Source organism: Mauremys mutica, chromosome 2, assembly GCF_020497125.1.
Source record: "Mauremys mutica isolate MM-2020 ecotype Southern chromosome 2, ASM2049712v1, whole genome shotgun sequence".
Classification (NCBI taxonomy): Eukaryota; Metazoa; Chordata; order Testudines; family Geoemydidae; genus Mauremys; species Mauremys mutica.
Window position 1 is genome coordinate 213,637,111 of NC_059073.1, and position 15,874 is coordinate 213,652,984.

A 15,874-nucleotide genomic window follows, 5' to 3' on the forward strand; every position below is an offset into this window, starting at 1 on the left:
GTTAATGCACATCTTCATCTCTGCCTCCAGCACTCTTGAGATATGCCTTAAACAGTCTGAAGTATCATTTATTGCAGTTATAAATGGAGTATTAGAGGAGTAACTGTGGCTTTGCTAAGGCTATAAGGGTAGCCTTGAGTGAAGATGGATGTAGAGCTCCATTCCATGACTGTGAATGCCAGGCCAGTAATTACCAGTTTACACATTGTTGAATTAGTCTGGGAACTGGAGTCAGTGAAAATTAACAGAGTCTGTCTCTGTCTTTCAGCCTCAGTAAAGAACCCAGTTTATATTCATCACAACAGACTCCTGTCTCTTCTCTAAAGTAAGAGACTGCATGAGTTCTGAACACTAGTGGAAAGGATGCAGTAGTGAGACAGAAGGGACAAAACACAGCTTTAAATCCCTGATTATGACTTTCAACTGCTGACTTACATGTGTTACTGCTCTATATTTTCTTCATTGATTGTGATGGAGTTGTCTATTTGAAAAGTTCTGGATTGTGTAGTAGTGCTAATTAACATAGGGTGACCAGATCACAGGGATGAAATATCGGGACACGGGGGGGGGGAGGGGCGGAGCAAAAAAAATGGCGGCAGAGCAAAAAAAAAAAAAAAAAACAGTTTTGCAGGGGCCGGGGGCATTAGCAGGACCCAGCCGCGCCGCCGGATCGCACACAGCGCCCCAGCCGCGCGCACTGCATTCCCCGCGGAGCCTCCCACCCCGGGCACATGAGATTCGTCCCACCGCAGGCGGGGAGCCCCGCGCCTCTCCCGCTCAGCTGCACTCCAGCAGCTCCTTCCCGGCAGGGCAAGATGCTGGAGCGCAGCCGAGCGGGAGAGGCGCAGGATTCCCCAGCAGCGTCGGGGAAGTTTATCGGTTCGGGGGACCCTGGCCGGCTCCTCGCGCCAGCCGCCCCGCCTGGGACAGATCTCGCCCCCGCAGCCCCTCTCCACCACATGTCTCCGGCGGGCAGCCCACACCCCCGGGCCACGCCGCTCACCCGGGCCCTGCCTGCTCCGCGCTGCCCCTGGACCCACCATGCTGCCCCGTGGACTGCAGGGCTGGAGCAGCCTCCGCGCTGCACTGCAGCGCTCCCGGCCCCAGCCAGCCATGGCCCGTGTGCCCAGGCTGCTGCACAGGGGCGTCTCCTCCCCAGGTTCGGCTTGGGATCCAATGGGGCAGTGAGGGGGCGGGGCTGGGGGCAGGGATTTGGTGAGGGATCCAATGGGGGAAGGAAGGGGCGGAGTCGGGCCGGGGGGCAAGAGCCCCTCCGGGCTCCGCCTGTGCACGGGAGCGGAGGGCAAAATTGTTTGTTTGTCCAGTGTCCCGACCGAACATTGGTCGGGACGCGGGACAAACAAGCAAATATCGGGACAGTCCCGATAAAATCGGGACGTCTGGTCACCCTAAATTAACACCACTGTCTCATGGCTAGTTTAATCATAATCCAAGATTTCAACATATATGCTTCTCCTCAATATCAGCAAACTAAAATCATCCCATTTCTTCCCAGCTTTGGATCGTAGTTATTTAACAAAAGAAAACTAGTTCATAATGATACTGCTTCATTTTGGCTTTTTAGCATGTTGTTATTTTTTTAATATTGTCTGTTTTGTGTTCATCAATGTTTTGTTTTAACTTTGCAGTGGTCTAGTCATCTTGTTAGGGAGTGCTTTATAAATAAAACGGTCACTGTTTTTAGATCCACTTTTACAATGTGCTGTACCATTATTGAAGATATGTATTTTGATTGTCTTTGAAAATGGATTGTAATAAATTAATCTCGCATGGTATGATATTAAGTATCTTTTTAATTTCAAAAAAGTTTGACATTATTAGTAGGTTAGAGATAAAAGGTAGCTGAATCACATTAAGAATGAATTCCCATGGAATACTTGTATTTATGTGAGCTTGATTTGTAGATAGGAATTTACATTTTTCATCAAAAATATCTATATTTAATTAATTCTATCATTTATATTGTATAAATCAATGCAGGCAATCAGATGATGCATAAAAGTCACTGTTAATAACAATTGTATTCCTAAGGGGAAGGGAATCAAGCAGCTACATACTACAGTATTTCCCTTCACACAATTTGTGAAGTGGTTTTTGCTTCTTCCCAAGCACAGGCATTGTGTTTAAGAAGAAGAAAAAAAAAAGTTTGGAAATTGGGATATTTTGAAAGGAGAATGATGATAAATACACACAATGTAGTAACATGACAAAGAAAACCCTTATTTATTTAAATTCTGAGATTTTGAGTCTTCCCCCTACATAATAGGTTTATTTAATTTATTTCAGATAATGTGTTACTGTGTAAAACATTGTGGAGCAGAGCTATTTTTCATTTTGACCGTAAGTCACTCTGAATAGCTCAGCCAAAGTTACTAAATGATGCTCTGTATGGTGGATTGATTTTCACAGTTGCTATTATTCTTTTCTTGATATTTAAATTTCCGTTCATGTTTTTTTAAATAAACACCGGTTAGCATCTATTTCATTTACCATGCCATGAGATTCCTTCAATCTCTTATTATAAACAGCAGAGGTTCTAATCTTTCAAAATTACGCATGTCTTTTTCTGCTGTGTGTAACATGCACTATTTGTGATTTAGGCCAAAACACAAATTGCATACATGTGATTAGGGCTGGACTTGAACACAGATATTTTCTCCACTATACCATTTTGTACTTTCTAGTTTACTTGGATTGATATAAATAGGAGAGAGTGATATCTAAAATAACATATATTGAGTAGTCAAATTCAGTGCAGGAAATGTTAATTCTGTTTAACTTTACAGCTGACCAGTATTACTTGAACATTTTTACATGTGATTCCTCATCCTCTCAGGTTAGAGCTCTTTAGCTATAAATTATCCTCATATTTACCCCCAGAGCTTTTGGATCAGTACCAGCCTATTTAACTTCAGACTATATTCTTGCTCTGTAAAGCCAGTAGTGTTTTTACTTCATTATTGAAGATAACAAATGTCTTTGGGTCAGTATACCCCCCGTTCGTACAATCAATCCAAGTATGCGTGTCTTAACTCCGTAGAAAGGTAGCAGGCTTCATTGTTGGGCTTTGAGTTCTGAAGAGCACAGTGCCCAATAGATCCCTAGTTGAATCTCAATTCATGGAGATGACTCTAATGGACATTTTTATGCAGAGATCACGGGAATCTTGGAAACTATCTTTGTACTGAGTACTATCAATATCTGAAAAGTTAGATCCATTTTTTGTGACACACATACTAAAACTAGTACTTTGTTTTCTGAAACATTTTTAGGCCATGGTTAATTGGGACCCTGTGGATCAGACTGTTCTAGCAAATGAACAGGTGGATGAAAATGGCTGTTCATGGCGTTCAGGAGCAAAAGTGGAACAGAAGTATCTCAGACAGTGGTTTATCAAAACTACTGTTTATGCAAAGGTGTGAGTATGAGGGTTTTGGACATCACTCCATTAAAATATCTCTTCAAGTCTTCATCAGACTAGCAGGAGAATGTGTTATGCATGCGTGCGTGCACACATTATTATTCCTATTTGCCTTTCTCCTCCTCCTCTAAAGTAAGAGATCTAAATACCTGGTTTAGGATTCAGCAGTGGAGAAGTCAAAAATGGGAATGGGTTGTTCTCACCAATAGGTACTATTTGTTTATATCCTGTTCTTATTTTTTTCTCATATATGGCCAATCAGGAAGATTAGGTTTGCCTTTCACACGTGCTTTTTATAGGTAAGGATCAGTGTTTTAAAATATATTTGAGTTGAGTAACCCTGTCAGAGTCTCTTCTCCCTTCACTTGTCATGTGAATCTTCAGCTAACAGGGACTGAATAATCATTAATTATTTTTTTTAAATTCTTTTTCCTCCTTGAAGCTTCTACAAAATGTTTGATCATTACCCATGAATATTAACAACCAAAGCAGATACTGTAGGTAGACCGTCTTTCTGTTTATCTACATTCCTCTTTTATATCCACTTTCCTTCTCTGCCTTACTATGTTTCTCCCTTTTTTCTCCTGGCTACTACTTTTGCTTAACCTCCAAGTATGTGCTTAAGTAACCCACCAAATAGAAGTCATGCACAAAGGGTCAGTAATGTGTTATGCAGTCATCTTGGCTGTTGCATTAATCAAGTGTACCTTGTTTATGCACATAACATTTTTTAGGCTTCCAGGATGTCAGGAGAGATTTTTTGGTTTGTTTTTAGAATTGGTTATTGTTACTGCACCTGTATTAATTCATTTCTTAAAATAAAGAAAACAAAAATTGAACAAAAATGCTGTTTGCTCATATGGCACTTCACCAATGATGACACATTTTAAAGGGTAGAAAGAGTGACAATGCTTTAAATTTGTAGCAGGAACCCTTATTTGTTGACTATGCAGATACTATTTAAAGTAATCATGACCGTATTGTCTCATTTTTCAAAACTGTCGGTAAACTTAAGATACTGTCAAATAACATATAGGTTGTTTTTTTTTAAAGTAAATTTTAATTAGCTTTTTTGTTTTGATAAATTTCTCTGGTAAAGGTATAATGGGCTTAACTGATGGTATTATTATTCAAACTGTTATCTGTGCATTTTAGAATCTTATTCTGAAATATTTAGTTACTATGGTTACTCAGCTAGGACTGTATGCAGATTCATTGAAAGAGCTATCTGTTAGTTATTTCTGTATACAAGTGTAAAATGGTACAGTTATTTTTTATGCACAGCCAGCTAAGTCTTCAAATAATGTTATGTAAGAATGGCCTTTGTTAGCCCTACCCTCTCCTGAAGGGGTGCTATGAAAATTTCAATAACATTTTGATATTTGGTTTTAAAAACTCATCACTAAAGAGCAGAAAATAGATAAATTTCAAACGTTGCAAAACAGAAAACTTTGAAATTTAATTTTTTTTTCATGAATTCATATCCCTGTTTTTTGTCCAACTCTAGGGTGGTATATTTATACTTCATTTTAAAAATGTGGAAATTGGCAGGAACCACAAAATCCTGCCGTAGTTAGTTTATAACCAACTCTGAGAATTGCTCTCTCTGAGTGCATGTTTTTTAAACAGATATTTAGAGGCACATCCTTCCCGTGGTACACAGGTTTAGTAGCTGGATAGTACATTATGAAGTTTTAGGCATAGCTTCCTACCCAACCCATGGATAGAGAAATGGTCAGTGAAGGGACCTACCAGCTCGGTTGCAGCTTTTCCCTTGACTTGCCCTTACACCTAACAGTCACTTTCTCAGCACTGTAGGAAAACCCCTCAAAGAAGGATTCCAGCACACAGCAGTTTGTATCTTCTAAACAGGGGTTAGGCATTCAGCCCTTCCAACATCCACAAACTGTGGAATCATGGGAGTTCCACTGATGTCCCTCCATTTGTCACTTTTTGAGGTAGAGAGCTAAGTGGGTGTCACTGTGAATGTATTCATGGATGCATATGGTTTGTTAAAGTGCATAAATTAAACCTCAGATATGAAGAAAAAGACAACTGAGGAACTGTCTAATTTGAATGAGGCAACAGAAGGAAATATTTCAATGTTATTAAATCCCAGATTGATTTGCCTTTAGAATTAGAAATCTGTGCTCCATGGTAAACCTGTGATTGTGCTGTTAATACCAAGGACAAAATAAATCTTTAAAAATATCACAGATTTTTTTTAAAAAACTGAATGCTTATTTCCTATTGTATGATTTTGTCTGCCAGTATTTAGAACAGCATTTCATGCTGAAAAAAGTGAAATTTGTGTGTGATGAGCACAAGTAGAATTAATAAAATCCTTGCAGGGAGAGAATGCTCAGATTAAAAGCAAATTCTGATTAACTTGTATTAATGGTTTGTTATGCCATAGAAAAGTATTGCAGTAATTTATTTGTCAGCAGAAGGGGTGACATCAAGAATGAAAATATAGGTCCAAATATAACTAGTCTTGTGTGTCCTGATTTCATGTTTCTTGAATATTTTTCTTGTTTTATTTCTGTGGTACTGCGCAGAATGGCTGCCTCCTTACTCCACAATAAAATAAAACCAAATACTGCCTTTTAGCGGAGAAGGGATCTTGACAGTATCTCAGTTAAAGTGCATAATGTAAGGTAAAGGCTTAGTCGTGAGGAGAATAAAAATGTTGCCTTTTAATCTTTAATTTTTCAGACTCTGGGATTTTATGCTTCCCGCACTCAAGGTTCTATGTCAGACTTACCATCCCCCTGGCTGAATGGGGCTGATACAAATCCCTTTGGAGCCCTTACTCTTGAGTCATGTAAAGCACTATCTCCTGCACAGGGGCCCAGAGCACTGTCTCCACAGCTCTCTTGGCACTTGTTAATGCAAGGAGTGAACCCATATCCCCCACATGGCAACACAGGAATTACTTGTAGGCATCCAGGCCAGGCTGTACTTTCAGGCTTAATATAAATAAAGTATAGCATTAAATGCTACAATACTATAGATCTAAATTCCTATTATACAATAGTAACTAAAGCAATGGACTTTAGGGTTAATTTTTTTAAATAGAAACAACTAATCTATTGCAGTGCTTGGAGTCAGATTAGCGGAATGAATATGACTGTTTTTCAGTTTTCTCCAAGTGGTACATTTTAGTATGTTTGTGACTAAAGAACATGGGGAAAAATTCGCTTCAGTGACATAAACAGAGAGAAAGCTGGATATTTTAGGAACTCAATTATCCTGTCTTTTGTAACTCAGTTATTTATCTCAGTTGTATTTGGTTAGGCAGCAGTGTTTATTGACAATGAGTTACAGAATATAGAAAGAGGCAAAAACTGCTGAGAATTGAGGCCCTTGCTAGTGGGAGTTTGAAGCTCACGAAAGCTCATGCTTAAATAAATTTGTTAGTCTTTAAGGTGCCACAAGTACTCCTGTTTTTTTTACAGTACCAATGTTATTGCTCCTTGTGTGTATATATATATTTTCAGGATACTTCACACTTGGGAAATAAGATTTAAATGTGACCTCTTGTAGAGTAGAAAGAGGCAATTGAAGGTAGAGGAATAAAATAATAAGAGATTGGGGCGGGGGGGGGGGAGGAGTGGATTAAAAATCCAGTTCTGTAAGAAAAAAAAATACATGAGTTGGAAATACTTCAGTAGAGCACTAAATAGATGAGATATTTGTAATATTATCTTTGTTTGCCACTATATTGTTATATGTTAAATTTTAGCAAATGTCTTTCTGTAGCATCATAATACTTGGATTATATTTAGTTACTCTATTGGGAGTATGGGTAAATATAGGTAGGAACTTAAATTTGCCAGCTTAAATTTAACAGATCTTGAGTATACCCATGGCTTTCTGCTCATGTGATTTCAAACCCAGCACTTTCCCCCACTATTTTGTGTTTAAGTGTAAGACATTTTTGTTTATTAATAAATTGAATACTTTTGAAGTAAAATCATTTGCCCACTTCTTTGTGTTATCCTCTCTTATATTAGTGGAGCAGTTCAATCAGCCAATTTCATAAGTGTCAGCTGGAAATAAAAAGCTGGGAAGCTATTGGGAAAACCTTAGTTTTAAGTCCTCTATACCCTGAATTTATTTGACTAGATCACTATGTATAGGCTCTATTACCGTATAATTCTTGGCTAGACTACCAAAATTTGACCTGGCTTTACTTTGACTTTGATTTTGTTGAAGATTGTTATTCATGCCCTGCATTTCCGCTGACAATTATTACAATTCCTTCTTTTAGATATGCTTAAAATTGGTACTTTTTTACCTTCAGAAAGTCACAGAATGGTGCTACGCTCTTACTTGAAAGTGGGGCCATCTCAAGTTGATCATATTCTCACTGTCTTTAAATCTGCCCTTCTGATTTCCATAACCTTCCTTGGACTTGCACTATTCTAACTTTTTGATCTCATTTACCTTCCATTTTACTCACATCTCATTTACTGTACTCCTCCTTCCTGGTGTTAGGGAATTATTTTTCTTGTGGTGCAGTAGAGTTTCTATACTCCCAAAGTTTAAAAAAAAAAAATTTTAAAAATCTGAAAGGGGAAAGAAAAGGCACACAAAATCCAGGAGGTCTGAGTCCTCCAACTCCTCCCCTGCGGAAGGCGAGCTGTCTGGCTCTGATGCCAAACAGGCCAGGGGAAAAGGTTAGCAAAGACTTTTTCCCCTGGAGAAATGTCAAGCCATGTACAGCAAGGTTATCTGCACGATTCAAACACAACCTCAGTAGGCTCCTAAGAGTGAGCCTCGCAGTCAATTTCTTCCCTCAAAACCCTCCCCAGTGGCAGTGATACCCCTTCATTCCTCCTTCCAGGGAGTGAGTAGGGTAAGCCAGGTAAGGGCCAGCATGTTAACAAGAGCGATGTCAGGCTCCATAACATTCCAGACCCAAAGGCTCCATTGCTGAGATACCAACGGCTGATGCTGCTGCAGCATCCCTCCCTAGGGATACGGTTAGCTACTCAGAAGGGGAGTTCTATCTCCGGACTTCACAGATAGGAAGATGGAGGCCATTCTCAAACAAGACTTTGAAGCCTCCTCTACCGCCTACCGAGTGTCCCTGGGAGCAGCGGCCTGCTTTGCAAGAGTATCTCTCCTGGCTGGGAGATCACAAACCCCTAAAGGAGAGAGATTACCCTGACTTTGGCTACATTTTAATGACTGTCTCTCTGGCAACAGTTTTGCTAGTGGGGCTGGTTTTGTCCAGTGTCTAAATTAATGATCTGGAGGATGGCGTGGATTGCCCCCTCAGCAAGTTTGCAGATGACACTAAACTGTGAGAAGTGATAGATACACTGGAGGTAGGGATACGATACAGGGGGACCTAGACATATTAGAGGATTGGGCCAAAATAAATCTGATGAGGTTCAACAAGGACAAGTGCAGAGTCCTGCACTTAGGATGGAAGAATCCCATGCACTGCTACACACTAGGGACCGAGTGGCTAGGCAGCAGTTCTGCAGAAAAGGACCTAGGGGTTACAGTGAACGAGAAGCTGGAAATGAGTCAACAGTGTGCCCCTGTTGCCAAGAAGGCTAACAGCATTTTGGGCTGTATAAGTAGGAGCATTGCCAGCAGATCAAGGGACGTGATCATTGCCGGGAGGAATAGCTCAGTGGTTTGAGCATTGGCCTGCTAAACCTAGCGTTGTGAGTTCAATCCTTGAGGGGGCAATTTGGGGCAAAAATCTATCTGGGGATTGGTCCTGCTTTGAGCAGGGGGTTGGACTAGATGACCTCCTGAGGTCCCTTCCAACCCTGATATTCTATGATTCTATCTGTATTGTAAATTTCCTTCCTTCTAGGCCAACCAAAGGGAGGAGAGTTCCATCTAGACAGGGGTGGGCAAACTTTTTGCCCTGAGGGCCACATCGAGTTTCCAAAATTGTATGGAGGACCGGTTGGGGAGGCTGTGCCTCCCCAAACAGCCAGGCGTGGCCCGGCCCCCGCCCCCTATCCGATCCGCCCTGCTTCTCGCCCCCTGATGGCCCCCCACGACTCCCACCCCATCTATCCCTCCCTCCCTGTCCCCCTGACTCCCCCCGGACCCCTCGCCCCTGATTGCCCTCGTCGCCCCATCCAACCCCTCCTCTCATTCCTGACTGCCCCCAGACCCCTGCCCCATCCAACCCTCCCTCCTTCCTGACTGCCCCCTGGGGACCCCTGCCCCCATTCAACCCCCCTATTCCCCACCCTCTGGCTGCCCCGACCCCTATCCACACTCCTGCCCCCAACCACCACCCCGAACATAGGCGCTGACTCTGTGAGTGCTCCGGGGCTGGAGCACCCACGGGGAAAAATTGGTGGATGCTCTGCACCCACCGGCAGCCAAGCTCCCCGCCCCAGCTTACCTCTACCTCTGCCTCCTCCCCTGAGCGCACCCGTCCCTGCTTCTCCTCCCAGCGCTTGCCACCACAAAACAGCTATTTCGCAGTGTAACAAGCTCTGGGAGGGAGTGGGGAGGAGCGTGTTCGTGGCGCGCTCAGGAGAGGAGATGGGGAAGAGTCGGGGCCGGGGTGAGGATTTGGGGAGAGAGTCCAATGAGGCAGGGAGGGGGCGGAGTTGGGGTGGGGACTTTGGGGAAGGAGTTGGAATGGGGGCGGGGCAGGGGTGGAGTGGAGGAGGGGAGGGGATCGAGCACCCACCAGCACCAGGGGAAGTTGGCGCCTGTGACCCCAAACTCCCCTGCCCTTTATCCAACCCCCCCTGTTCCCTGCCCCCTTATGTCACTGCCTGGAGCACCGGCAGCATTTCTAGTGTAGGCATGGCCTGACTTTTGATTTGTATTTCTTTGTTCTTTTTTTTAGTGTGTGTATTGCCTGAGCACAGTGTAAACTTTTGTTCCTCCCTTATTTGTCTTAGGTCACTTAACCTTTCTCCTTGCGTCCATTCTCTTTGTCACTTTATCGCATTTGATTTTATTCAGTTCTTTGTTTCAGACTTTGCTCTGCCAGTGGATGCCTTTTTTTTCCCTGCTATTTCTGGTGTCTAATCTAATTACAGAACTAGCTTTTGGCCACATTTATTTATATTTTCTCTATGGTTCCAAATTGTATCTTCTCTGTTTGAAAACAAAGTGAGGGACCAGAATTTTCAGACTTGGGCGCCTGTAGTTAGACTCCTAAATCCGTATTTCAGGCACCCAAATAAGTGTCTTGATTTTCAGTGGTGCTGAGCACTCCCATTTACTTAATCAGGAGAGTGAAAAAACTAGTATTACACTTGTTACTGACACTTTTTTCAGCGTCCGGTCCATCTTAATTTTATTCGGTGATGAAAATTTCAGAAAACGTTTTTCTTTGAACATTTTACAAAAATGTCTTCATTTACTCAAATGATTTTTAAAAAGTGAGCATATTAAATGAGTGAGAACTGATGAGTATCCAGTTTGAGATTGTTGTACGGTTATCTATTAAGTATCGAGTAACATTTATTAACATGTTAGTAATATATCTCCAATGCACATTTTCCCCTTTGTAATACTGTTTAAAATGTTTTAACTATTATTGGTTTTTACTAAATTTCCCAGTATAGGCCTCTCAAGTTATTAGAGCAATGCCTTAAGTGCAAAGAACTGGGATTGGGGATTATCTGTTCAGAAATGTTGAGGGCATTTATTTTGTCTTTTCACTGTGTACTGTGCAGGCCCACACTTACGTGAAGAAGTTTCTGTGCTTACAAAGTGTATAAGGCTATGTATTCACTGCAGAGTTAACTCTAGTTGTTTAAACTCAAATTAATCTAGGTTGAGTGAGAGGGTATGTCTATACTGCAGTGCAAACCAGAGCTCAGATTTATGCTCAAGCCCTAATCCCCCTTCGGTCTACACACAAATATCTCAGACTCTGGCTCAGACTCAGGGCCCTAGGACCTTGCAAGAGTGGAGGGTCCAAGCCCTCAAGTCAATGCGGGACCCAGGGTTTGAGCCCTAATGCTTTGCAGTGTAGTGGTCTATGTAGGGGGGCATCAGTGGCTATACTGAGTGTCATGAGCAGCATCACCCACTTCAAGTCTGCCATGTCTGTCATTATCCTCCTCCTCCTGCTGCTGCTGCATCATTAGTTCTGTCAGGTGCCTTTGGTGGGTCAGAAAACGCTGCCAAACTGACCAGCAGCATCACTTGGAAGCGCTTCCCACATTCTGAAACAGGAGCAAAAGCCCAAGCAAGAGACGTTTCTGAAATGGCGATACCTCCATATTGCTGGCTCCAGTGGTTGGGAGTACACAGACCAAAATGACAACTCATCAGGAGGCGTTAATCTAATAAGGAATAATAATCCAAAACAGTATGTAGCTATGGGGTGTGGATGACAAAATGTATTATATTGTGAATCATAGAGTGAATCATAGTAAAAACATCAGTAGCCAGCAACTAGCATTTGTAACGTGTTTTAAATATATAATTTTGTATATTTTTAGTATAATTAAACTATAATAATTGAAAAGAGCAAATTGTGTGTTCAGTAATTATATTCTATGAAGAGGAGCCTAATTAGTGACATATAGTATGAATGATCCATGCTCCCTGGCAATTGTAAATTAACAAAATAATAAAAGGCTTTCATGTTTCATGTTGGAGCTGTGCAACTTAAGGACAAGTGATACAGCATATTGATTTCCTCTGCTTAGAAATTAACTACTGAACATTGTATCAACTATCTTTCTGTCTGACTCATGCCTCCAGCTGTATTTCTGCCAAGGTAAAAGGTAAAAGTTTTGGACAGTGCTGGAATATTCCTAGCAAAAATGTCAAATCTTATGAAGTATAGATTGAGATGGAGTTTCCATTAAACTCCCCGCCCCTAAAATTCTTTGTTTAAATTCTTTGTGTTTCTTTAATTAAAAAAACAACAACTTTTCAAATTGTGTAGACAAGGTGAGCGGATTTAAAGCAATGCTTCCAACAGCAATCATAATGCTCCATGCTGTTTGTGTGCCTGAGCGCACACACTAAGAAAGCAATATGTCTATAACTCTCTATATAAATGTACACAAACTGCATACAAGTTACAGTAATGCAAACTGCTACATTATAGATGGGAAGAAAATAATGGATAATGTGGGAACCATCGCTGTGAATTTCTTCTTTGTTGTGTGGGTAGAATCTTATCCATAATATTGTATTAACATAACATTTTACATTTAATATACACCATTATTGTCAATTAATATTATTTGTATTGCAATAGCCACAGAGGTCCCATTCAGAATTGGGCCTGTTGTGCTAGGTAAAATATAAATAAAATTATAAAAATCTCATAAGGTATGTAAAACTGATGGACAGCATCAGTCTCATTGTTATAGTATGACAATTAGTTGAGTTTGAAAAATTTAGGATAAATAAATGTGACCTATCTGTATACAGTTTCCAGGCTATTGGCCAGAGAACTAGTCCAAAAATAGCATTCACTCCTGCAAACACATATGCATATAAACAATCCCTGTTGTGCTCAACAGGGCCAATCACATGCACGTTTTTCAGGATCAGGACTACAATTAACACAGATTTAAAATGATATCTTTCCTTGTTTACTTTTTCTTCCTAGTCTTTCTGTTTTCACTGTTTAAGACTGTGCCCATGAGGAAGCTTTGTCTCAAACAATAGGATGCACCACATTTCTGGCCTTTGCCATGTTCCACTAGTTCTTGAAAGTTATGAAATTGGGGGAGCTATAGTAGAACACCACCTTGTTCATGTTTTTACTCCTGCAGCTCTACTGCTTTGCCCCTTTATGTAACTAAATTTGAAAGTGTTAATGTATGTAGTTTTATATATACGTTAGAGTTGCTGACACTTCCTTTATATTGTGCCCAGGCCATGCGTGATTCTTTGTATGATCTCCCTGAGTGGTATGGTATAAAGGAAATGCAAGCAAACTGGATAGGTGATTGTGTTGGATGTTATCTTGACTTCGTGTTAAAGGTGAGTCAGAAATTTGACCATCCCCTTTCTTTGTGTGGATTATGCAAAATGACTGAAATGCATAATGGGATTTCTCTTAATATCTAGAAGACTTTTGAAAGTTAAGGATACTATTACATATTGTTTTACAAATATATATATATATGTATATATGTATGTGTGTGTGTGTATATGTATATATGTGTGTGTATATATATATGTTTATTAAATGTAACATTTAGCATTATTTTTATTGTTATTGCACTATAACGTTCAAAGTTCATTGAAGATTTCCTGCAGAAAGATTGTGGCAGACCTTAGTATTTTTGTAAGTGAACTTTTACTTAATAACCCAAATCTGTGGCTGATCAGAATTCACAATTCTAACCCAAAGCAAATTAAGATGTGAGATTACTTAAATATATCAGGTTTAGTGGGAAGCTAACGTTATGAGACTACATTTAATCACTGGATGGAGTGAAAAACAGATCTGTAGGGTTAAGATAAAACAAAGAGGACAGGTATGTTGAGCTGTGTTTCTGAGTGTTCTCATAATGATCATATCAGCTTCATGCGTCACATTTAAAAGCTCCAGTTCTTCATTGTACTGGAATTTATTCATGGGAGAAAGGTAGTAAAATTTTAGTAGCTTCTCATTAGTATAAAAAGCAAGAAACTGAAATCCTCCTCCAAAATTTGTTGTGTGAGTTCAGCAGTTTGGAACCCTGTAGCTGTTCAGTTCTGTCTGTGTCCCCTAGGGTCCACAAAGTCCACAGACGAGTGCTGAGAAGTTATACAGATCTGACTTAGTAGTTCTTTCATCTCCAACCATTCCCAAGAAAAACCAGCTGCATCAAGTATAAGTATTTTTGCTAGTGTGGTTATTAGCTCTTGGGACAAAAATCACATGAAACTATTATTAATTCTTAGTAGGACTAAAGAAAAGCCAGTAGTATTTTGCAGTTGAGTCTTTAAAACTATTTTTGGTTAAATGCTTTGGGTACAGAATCTTCCTTTGCTCAATATTTGTTTTCCTTCCTAACATATTGAGTCCTGCCAACCCGCATGACCACAGAAACTTTTTAAAGCAACAGGATTGTTGAGGATGCACACATATACCTCTCAACCCCGTAGATATCAGTGTAGAGCAACAGGGGTAAGAGATTCGTTTGGGTTTTTTTTCTTTTCCTCCACTGGAAATGGAAGAACTCCCCTCTTGGGAAATCTATGCTAAATTGAGCCTCTTTATATTGATAGTACTATTTATTGTAAGTACTACATTTAATGCAAACTAGAAAACTAGATACGGAGGAACCTAAAGAAAAGTACTGGATAAAAGAGGTAGGTAGGTAAGGAGAACTTAAGAAAAGTACAGGTACACTTTGCCCTGTGCTCTGTCCACAGAACAAAGAGAATATTTGACGTCCTTTTGGAAAGATGCAAAAGTGAAATGACTCTTGATGATGATCAAGTGAGAGATTTTCAAAGGTACAAATGGTGTTAGGCACCTAGCTCCCAATCACTTTCAGTGAGAGTTAGGTGCCTAATTGCTTTGGCCTAACATTTCGTAAATGACTAATGACTTTAGGTGTTTTAATTTCTGGGAGCCCAAATTGAAATACCATAAAGGGGCTCTGCACATCTGAAAAACAGGCCACCTTAGTTAGAGGCTTCAGTAAATATATGCCTAGATGTGCACTTGAAAATTTCCTCTGAGGGCTCCATGTGCTAAAGCATTTAACTGAACCAAAATTCTGTAGCAATTCTGCAGTAGCTTAATTTAAATTTTAAAAAATAGATTTTTAATTAATAAAATATTAAAATAAATATCAGTGTACAGTGTCCCCAGTGTTAGTCATATATTACACTTAATTTATTTCATATTGTGCCATCTTTTCCAGTTTTCATTATGTGTTGTAAGTACAAAAATCTGCAGCATTTAACTTCACTGTAGAAATGTCAGTGGGGAGGCTGGAGATGGAAACAGTTTAAAGTTCTGTTTAGATTTCAGATTCAGCACCTCATTTAGATGAATAATGGGACAATTTCTGTCAGAACTATTGTCGCCGGATGCCTGCAGACTCCGAAAAAGAAGATTATTTTCACTACCACTAGGGCCATAGCCATAATTTTTTTTAAATGAAAGTTTAGCTTCTAGATCACAGATCTGTGGCAAGGGATAGATTTTCATGGTAAATTTTGTAGCCACAGAATACACCAGTCCCTGAATAATGCTTACTGTGCATAAAGTCATTTAGTCATTTACTTATAATACATCAAAGTGATTTGCAAACATTAACTGTGATATTCAACCAATGGGTCTGATACAGCGCTTATTGAAGTGAATGGAAAGGCTCCCATTGACTTGTGTAGGCATTGGATAAGGCTAAATACCCAAAGAGGTTCTTAAGTATGATTATCTCTATTTTATAGATGGGGAAACAGAGGCAAGAAGATTCTCTTTTCCAGAGCCACAGAGAGAGATGGTGTCTTAGT

At 40.3% G+C, this 15,874-nt stretch overlaps 1 protein-coding gene across 3 annotated transcripts in view; it reads left to right on the forward strand.

The window, feature by feature from the left end:
• LARS2 (leucyl-tRNA synthetase 2, mitochondrial) overlaps positions 1 to 15,874 on the forward strand; it is a 114,125-nt gene that overhangs the window by 43,075 nt on the left and 55,176 nt on the right. For all 3 annotated transcript variants that reach the window (XM_045002995.1, XM_045002994.1, XM_045002996.1), the window contains exons 7-8: positions 3,294 to 3,437; positions 13,292 to 13,399. In XM_045002995.1, the coding sequence (XP_044858930.1) occupies positions 3,294 to 3,437; positions 13,292 to 13,399 (252 nt within the window). The remainder of the gene's footprint in view (positions 1 to 3,293; positions 3,438 to 13,291; positions 13,400 to 15,874) is intronic.